Source organism: Propithecus coquereli, unplaced genomic scaffold, assembly GCF_000956105.1.
Source record: "Propithecus coquereli isolate 6110/MARCELLA unplaced genomic scaffold, Pcoq_1.0 Scaffold10, whole genome shotgun sequence".
NCBI lineage: Eukaryota > Metazoa > Chordata > Mammalia > Primates > Indriidae > Propithecus > Propithecus coquereli.
The window spans coordinates 5,607,672-5,616,428 of record NW_012133858.1 but is presented as its reverse complement, the minus strand read 5'-3'; the positions used below and the strand labels follow the sequence as shown (position 1 = coordinate 5,616,428).

Genomic DNA, 8,757 nt, shown 5'->3' with positions numbered 1-8,757 from the left:
TTTTGTGTATTGATTTTGTATCCTGGAACTTTGCTGAATTCATTTACTAGTTCTAATAGTTTTTTACTGGGTGCCTTAGGATTTTCCATATACATGATCATGACATCTGATAATAGAGATAGTTTTACTTATTTCTTTCCAATTTGGATACCTTTCATATCTTTTTCCTGAGTAATTGCCCTGGATAGACTCTCCGATATTGAATAGAAGTGGCAAGAGTGTCCTTATCTTGTTCCTAATCTTAAGGGGGAAGTATCTAGTCTTTCACCATTAAGTATAATGTTAGCTGTGAGTTTTTCATAGGTGCTCTATATCAGATTGAGGAAGTTCTCTTCTATTCCTAGTTTGTTGAGTGATTTTGTTATTAGGGGGTTTTAGATTTTGTCAAATGTTTTTTCTGATCTACTGAGATGATCGTGTGTTTTTTGGGTTTTATTCCACCGATGCTAAACCAAACTCACAATTCTCAGACGATTCCCACTTAGTCATAGTGTATAATTCTTTCTATATATTGCTGGATTTGGGTTGACAGTATTTTGGGGAATTTTTGCATCCACATTCATAAGAGATACTAGTGTGTAGTTTTCTTTTTTCACATGATGGCTTTGTATTTGGGTATCAGGGTAATACTGGCCTCTTAGGATGAGCTAAGATGTGTTCCCTTCTCTATTATTCTTTGTAAAAGCATGTGAAGAATTATTAATAGTATTAATTCTTCTTTAAATGTTTGGCAGAATTCACTGGTGAAACCATCTGGTCCTGGGCTTTTCTTTGAGAATATTTCTTTGATTACTAATTCAATCACTTTATTTGTTATAGGTCTATTCAGATTACTTCTTTTTTTAAAATTTTTTTTTTATTTCAGCATATTACAGAGGTACAAATGTTTAGGTTACATACATTGCCTTTGCCCCACCTACGTCAGAGTTTCAAGCCTGTCCATCCCCTAGACGGTGCACACCGCAACCATTAGGTGTGTAAATACCCATCCCCTCCCATCTGCCTGACACCCAATGAATGTTATTACTATATGTGAATTTAAATGTTGATCAGTGAAACCAACTTGCTGGTGAGTACGTGTGGTGCTTGTTTTTCCATTTTTGTGATACTTCGCTTAGCAGAATAGGTTCCAACTCTATCCGTGATAATACAAGAGGTCCTGTATCACCATCATTTTTTATGGCTGAGTAGAACTCCATGGTATACATATACCACATCTTATTAATCCACTAAGGGCAACTGGGGCCCTCGTATTCTCAGTAGCATTGCACCCATGGCACAGCTGCTGCTCCACAGGTGAGGGCTGAGCAGAAAAAGGGAGTCCCCATCTCTAGGCCACACTCACCTGGAACTTAGCCTCCGCAACAGGTAGCTTGGGCAGGATAAGAAATGTCCCACCTGGAAAGATAATCCTTCAGCTAGGAACTGAGAGGGAAAGGGACCGTATAATCTTGGCTGCATTGGTCTGGAGTGGAGTTTCCATCTTACTGAGCTGGGAGGGGAAAGGGAAAGAGTAGGTGGGTCTTGGTTCATATACCACAGACTCACTGTTCTTATTAAGTTTTAGTAGATTTTCTTGAATAAATGTTTTTCATTTGCTGTACACACTTAGGATTATTTCCAGAGACTTGTTTTAAAATAATTTTCACTGGTTTCAATGGAAAACAGGGCTGTAGAGTTCTTCATGTTGTCATTCTGAAAGCAGAATGTCCTTCAGAATTTGTGATGTTTTAGATACTATTTTATGCATATATATAGATCTTTACAGAACAACAGTTCTCTAACTTTAATGTGTATATAAATCATCTGGGGAGCTTGTTTAGAATGCAGATTCCAAGGGTCTTATTCCCAGAGATTATGATTTTCCAGAACTGGGGTGAAGGTCAAAAAGAAATCCGCATTTTTATCAAGCTCCCTCCATATTCTTTGAAAAAAAATTATACTAAAAAGACTAATGCATACCAAATAAAACTGATCTCTTCTTCTTTTTCTTTCTTTTTTTTTTTTTAACGTTTCCATGTCTACTACGGGGCTTTGCAGCTATGGCAGGGTCAAACTCTAGCTATTTGAACGTTACAATAGCAAGTGTATGTGTATGTTTACATCGAAATCTAGAAATTCGGTTATTACAGGAAGTACTGTTTGTTTAGAGATAGGGACATGCTGCAGAATGATAGTTTGGGGCTGCCAAGAATCAAAGATGACAGAGCATTCTGGGCAAGGTTTCTCAGATTGTCAACAGGAGACTACCTGCCTCAGAATCTTTATTTCTCTTGCACCAGAGCTGACTCTTCCTTGGTGCTGTCATCTGTAACTGTGGTGTTATGACATGTGTGTGTATACATATATATATATATATATATATATATATATATATATCGGTTTTATCCATGTTTCCATGCTCATAATTCCCATAGCCCTTGTTATGGTCTTTTACTATAATGTTGGGTGCTTTAGGCCTCAGAAGCAGGCCTTAGGAAACAGAATCTCTCTGACATTCTCCAGTCCGCCTTTCACCTATCCCAAGGAAGGACTCTAATGTTCCTCCACCTTTCTGACGGTGGGTCATTAGACTCTCATTACAGAGAGGGTCCCACCATATACCCTGGAGGAAGGTATGTCAACATAACAAAGCTTCCATAAAAACCCAAGAGGACTGGGTTCAGGGAGCCTCCATGTAGCTGGAGGGTGGTACACCTGGAGAGGGCATGGAAGCTCCATGCCCATTTCCCCGTACCTATGCATCTCTTCATCTGTATCCTTTGTAATATCCTTTATAACAAACCGGTAAACATGTTTCTCTGAGTTATGTGAGCCAGCAAAGCAAACCCAAAGAGGGGATTATGGGAACTCCAACTCCAAGCCCGTCAGTCAAAAGTTCCAGAGGCCTGAACTTGCAACTGCTATCCGAAGGGGGGCAGTCTTGGGGACTGAGCCCTCAGCCTGTGGGATCTGACGCAATTTCCAGGTAGATAGTGTCAAAATTGAATTGGAATACACCCAGCTGGTGTCAGCTGCAGAAAAGACTGCTTGTTTGTTGGTGGGGAGAACCCCGTCCCCTGACGTTTGGTCACAGGAATCTTCTGTGTTGATGATTGTGGTGTGAGAGCAGAGGGAAAACAGTTTGAGTTTTTCTAAACAGTAGGCTTCTCTCAAAACAAAGAGAGAACACCACAGTCTTTGCTGCGATTGGGCTGATGCACACCGCCAAGTGGCAGTATGTGCCTCTGGTGAGCAAATTAATAGGATTAAGGCAGTTATGAAGCACGCCGCCGCAGAGAGGACTCCTACCACCCAGATGCACACTGTCATCACTAATGTGAATCCTCACAGTCGTAATAACAGAAAACGAACATCATTTCATATTTTAAAACTCCAGACAGAAGCCATTAACAATTTATGTTTTCCCAAAGAACCAGCTAATTAAAATTGTAAATAAGGTTGTGTTATGTTTGTCTGTGCTCCTGTGTCTCACGAAGAACCAGAGCATAGATGGCTGTAAGACTGTTCTGTGCATATTACAACCTGCCTTCACTTCCATCTGCCCACACCCCCAACAGAGAAGAGGGCCACACTCAGGGGAAGGAGAATTTATGAGAAAGGCTTCCACAGCAGAAGGCAGAATTAAGAAAGAGGAGGGCCCCAGAGAGCTCAGGAAACCTGGCTTTCTGAGGCTCTGTAAGAAGCCAGAGAATATTTTCCTCCTGGGTGGTAATTTAGTAGGTGGGTGGTTATTGTTGTTATTATTATTGAATATCAGAAGAGTAGGATTCCCCAATGGGAATTTAAAAAAACATAGTATGACAAAAATCTAAAGATCGACCAATTTTAACTTTTTCCTTTTAGAGTTGCTCATGTACCATACTTAGTAGGATATTAGTAGGGTATCACTCCCAGAGACACTCTTGATATGTTAGTAATTGATGGCTTCCATTGGTACCAACTCACAGATAAAACACAGAAAATTTGATTTTCCTTCCATGATTTAATGAAATGCAATTATTTCTCTATGTTATGAAGTAAATTGTACCCACCCCCAAATTTATATGTTGGAGCCCTAACCCCTGGTACCTCAGAATGTGACTACATTTGAAGATAGAGTCTTTAAAGAGATGATTAAGTTTAAATGAGGCCATTAGGGTGGGAGCTAATCCACTCTGACTGGTGCCCTTACAAAAAGAGCAGATTAAGACATACAGAGCGATGCCAGGCGCTCACAGAGAAAAGGCCTTGGGAGAGCACAGCGAGAAGGTGGCTGTTTGTAAGCCAAGAAGAGAGGTCTCGGGAGAAGCTAGACCTGCCAATACCTTGATTTTGGACTTCAAGCCTCCAGAACCATAAGCAAATAAATTTCCGATGTTCAAGCCACCCAGTCTGTGGTATTATTACCACAGCCCTAGCAAACTAATACTCAGGAATGGTCACCTTAGCTGGAATTGGGTTTTTAACCGGTGTATAAACACGTGACACATGAAAATAAAACTTAACAGGTAAGTTATCAGTTGATCATTTTCATTTATAAAACAATATACCTAGGACTTCTTAAAATTATGAATTCTTTGGTATAGGGTTAATTCACAGGCCATTAGTTACTGTCAATGAATGAACAATGAACCTTAAATCAATGCTGATTACTGATTGAAAAATATACCTGACCTGGCCCCCCCATCTAACTTGGGCCCTTTTGTTACACTCTGTGACAACATTCCTTAATCTTCCAACATAAGACTTATTGGTTTATAATTCTTATTTGTGAGATCATATATTTAACACGTCTCTCCACTGGACTCTCCATGGGACATGATCATCTCTGTTTTGTCCACCACTGTGCTCAACATCCAGCACAACGTCTGATCCTTAATTATTTGTTGAATGAGTGAATAAAGGAGTTATGAGGTTCTTAGGATCTTAAATTGGGGAGGTTGATTGATAGGCTTTAGGATCCCCCTGGATCTCCTAAAACTGCCTGAAAAAAAATTTGTTCATATATACATTTCTCTGGGAGAGGACCCACAACCTTCATTAGATTTCCAAGGGAACTGTGACCTCCCTACAACATAAGGAATCGCTGGCCTCCTTCAGTGGTAAAACAAGATTCAATACCAAAGAACTCACCTGTAGCCTGAAACAAAGTACGCTACATTTACATTTACATGCAGGGATGTGTGAATGTATACATACGTGTGTGTATAATTTCCAAGAACAGAAACGCTTGAGTGAATTTACAGAACAATCCACATTCCCACTGCCCCCGAGTAACTAACTGATCATTCCTATAGTCACTGGGCTCAAGCAGGAGCCGCTGGCATCCATCTGTTTCTTGGCAGCAACATCCATCAACTAGGCCAGAAAAAGTAGCCTGTAATTCCATCCTTTCACCTGCTTGGGATGCTGCCATCCTTCTTTGTAGGAAGTTTCTTTTAATAACAAACCTGTAAGCCTCCTGGTTTACAAAGGCACCAAGCCGTGTTTATAATGCACAGGTGCCCAGGCAATCTGATCCAACAACCGTGGGATTTCCCTTCCCTCACCCTGCAGCCAGAGAGGAGATCCTGCCTAAGCAGGCTGAGGAGGCCTCTGAGTGCTGTGTGCATTCACAGCAGAGGGAGGCTACAAGATGGGCTGGAACATGCTAATTGGCCATGGTATAGGAAATCTCTTCTTCCCTCTCTCCAAGTTCCTGAAGCTACTTCCCTTCAGTAAATTTCCTCCCTCATTTTTGTCCTAAAAATGGAGACTTCAACAGGAAATCTGTCAGAGCAAAGGTTTTTGATGTGTCATTAACTCAGTTTTCCACAAGAACAGAGAAAAGCAGTCCTGCAGATTATTCAAAGCCAAAGTCTCTGTTTAACTTTGTAGTTCATTGTTTCTAGGGGCTTGGTGGCAGCCTTACCTCCCTAATTATATTGGTCTTCGTTTCTAATTAAAATGAGTTTGTCTACCTTAGGGCCAGGTGGTTGGGTGATGTGAAGATTCTTGCACAGAATTTATAAACCTCACCAGGAGAAATCCACAAGGCACACAAATAATCAAACTAGATTTGAGTTCATGTTCTAAATCACCTGTGATCAACTGCTTTCCTCGTCAGTGACTAAAGTGGGCTGGAGATGAGAATTAACTATAGGAGACTAGTTGGAAGAAAATGAGCCTTTACATTTTAATAAAGACTCAAGATTGTTTTGTGGCCAAATTGGATAACATAGTTGATGATTTCCCTGCCTGGTCTCACAACTTTCTATTCTGCAGACAGAGTGGTCTTTCCATGCAAATCGCATGATGTCATCCTACCTAATGACCTTCTGTGGCTCTCCATGCTAGTCATTAGGGCTACTCACAACTATCCTGTTCTCTCCTTCCCAACGTGAGTGGGACTGCATGATGTCCCCAGCCACAAGTTAGGTGTGGTCGTGTGGTTGGCACTGGTCAATAAAATGCGAGCAACCGTGTCACTTCTAGGTAGAAGGTTTCAGAGCCAGCATGTGTGCCTGGCTACATGCTTTGTCTGGCAAGGCAACTGGCAGCACCTGCTCCATTCGCCCTGGTCCTTGGGTGACTGACAAGCCTGGCTCCCACAAGCTAATGAGGGGTGTGTGCTAAAAGCAAAAAAGAAATCTCTGTTGTTTTAAACCACTGAGACTTTAAGGCTCTCAGTTAACTCAGCATATCCCTGTCACTGCACCTATCAGGCTACACCATCATGTCTGAGTTTCTCTCGAACCAGACCCTGAACACCTTGAGGCGGGGATTATTTCTTCTACAGAGTGTTAACTCCAGTGCAAGAAAATATTTAAAACAACCTGGTAGAAAATGAAATTCTCTTCCTTCTTGCCCTCTGTGCTCCTCCGTGTTTATGTTTTTCTAACATGTGACCCACTCCCAGTATCACCAGGCGTGATGACAAGGTGTCTCTGGTTTTCAAATATATGGGGAATGGCGGAGCTATTCTTCTGGGCCACAGTGCAAGTAGAAAGAGCTGGCAGGGGAGAGAGAGATGTTGAGGCACACTTAGGCTGCAGGAGTTAGAAATACAACGAGTTCAAGGAGCAGACAGGATTTTGAAAGAAAGTCTTGGGCAACACACAGAAATAAAGTATCCCAAGATGTTAGGCTTACGAGGGATAATAGTTGTCCTCTGGACTGGACTCCTATACCCTTGTCTCTATCACAATACCAGCATTTACTGAGGACTCACTATGTGCCAGGCACACTTCCAATTGTTTTACAATTAACTCAGCGAATCCTCACAACAGGCCGATAAAGTGGCTAGTGTATAATTTCTGTTTTACAGATGAAGAACAAGCATAGAGAGGTAAAGTAAGCTTCATCTGGCCACACAGCCAGCAGATATTGCTCTCTGAATTCAGAGTCTGCTTGAACACGCCCCATCGTGGGGAGCTCGCTAACTCCCACTGCATCTCGCCCACCTCCACCCCCCAAGCCATGTCCTGCCTCCTCTCAAACTGCCACCCCCTGAACATTTCTGCCTCTTAAACCAACATAAAGCAATTCCACTCTTTTCTCTGTAAGTCAGCCCTTCAAAGGCAGCAATCATGTGTCCCTTAGGGTTTCTCTTCACCAGTCTAAACAGTCCCAGTTCACTGAACTGTTTCCAATGTGCCATAGCTTGAGGCCCCTAACCATCCCAGCTCAGTGACTCACACATGTTGGGGACCAAAAAATGTCAGTTGAGTCAGTGGAATGGAACTGGTGACTTGCCCTTCCAAGTCTTGAGCTGGGCCGGCATCTCCTACAACCCTGAGCACATTCCTTACACGGCGTGAAGCAGAGTCTAGAAGCAGAAATAGGGCCACAGTCTGCTGCAGGAGCAGCTGGCTGGCCACGTGCCCTGCACGGGCCCCATCCTGGCAATGGGAGGCTACAGGGTCCGCACGCTCAGAGATCCTCGTTCTTACTTGGTGGGATCACAGTTTCTGCCCCTCCCAGCTCTCCTGCCCCAGCAGCAGTGCGAGACCAGCCCCTGGCTCACCATGGAGTTCATGGCGAAGTGATTGTGCTGCGTCTGGAGGTCTAGGGCGTGCTGGTAGCTGACTCCGATCTCCGTGTGGCTCTGGAGAAATAACTCCTTGTTGTGGCTTATCCAGTCGAACATCTAGAGGGGACAAGAAGGCACAGAGTAATCAGAAGGGTCATGGGTCTGATTGGGCAAAACTTTCAGAGCTACTGGAAGGAAAGATGCCCTCCTGCTGGTGCCCAGTGAGAACCAGCCATTGTTCTCCGAACTTCCACAGGGCTAGGCTACAGCCTGGGTCCTCAGAAGAGCCCTCGATTCCAGCATAAGAACCCACCAGCAGCCTCTACTTTGCTCTACAGAGCCTAAGGGGAAAAGAGAAAATGAGCGAGATAGGGAAATGGGATAGAAAGCTGTTTACTATCCCCAGCACCTGCCCCTTTGTAAAACCTTCGGAAAGCCTCAAAGAGGCCCCATGCTTGCTTTAGGGACAGGTGCTGAGGAGTCAAGCTGGGAGGCTTAATCATTCCCCGCTGGGCCAGCACATGAGTAGAAAAGACAAATCCTCCTAGGAGGCTGCAGGACATCCGTACATGCCCTGTCCGACTCACACACTGCCCAGCCACACACACTGTTGAATTGGTTCTGAACCGAATCAACTTTCCTTGCAACTTCACAACCTCACAATTCCCGAGTTTCTGCTATAACCCACCAGGAGCCAGAAGAGGAGGATTGTAAGGATAGAGTAAGTACTGCCTGCTGCTAGCACAGCGGGCATTGAGCCATTT

The 8,757-nt window shown here is 43.3% G+C and overlaps 1 protein-coding gene across 1 annotated transcript in view; it reads right to left on the bottom strand.

Annotated features, from left to right (window-relative positions):
* Positions 1-8,757, bottom strand: part of KALRN (kalirin, RhoGEF kinase) — a 583,131-nt gene that overhangs the window by 389,709 nt on the left and 184,665 nt on the right. The window contains exon 6 of the mRNA XM_012639639.1: positions 7,988-8,110. Coding sequence (XP_012495093.1) covers positions 7,988-8,110 — 123 coding nt within the window. The remainder of the gene's footprint in view (positions 1-7,987; positions 8,111-8,757) is intronic.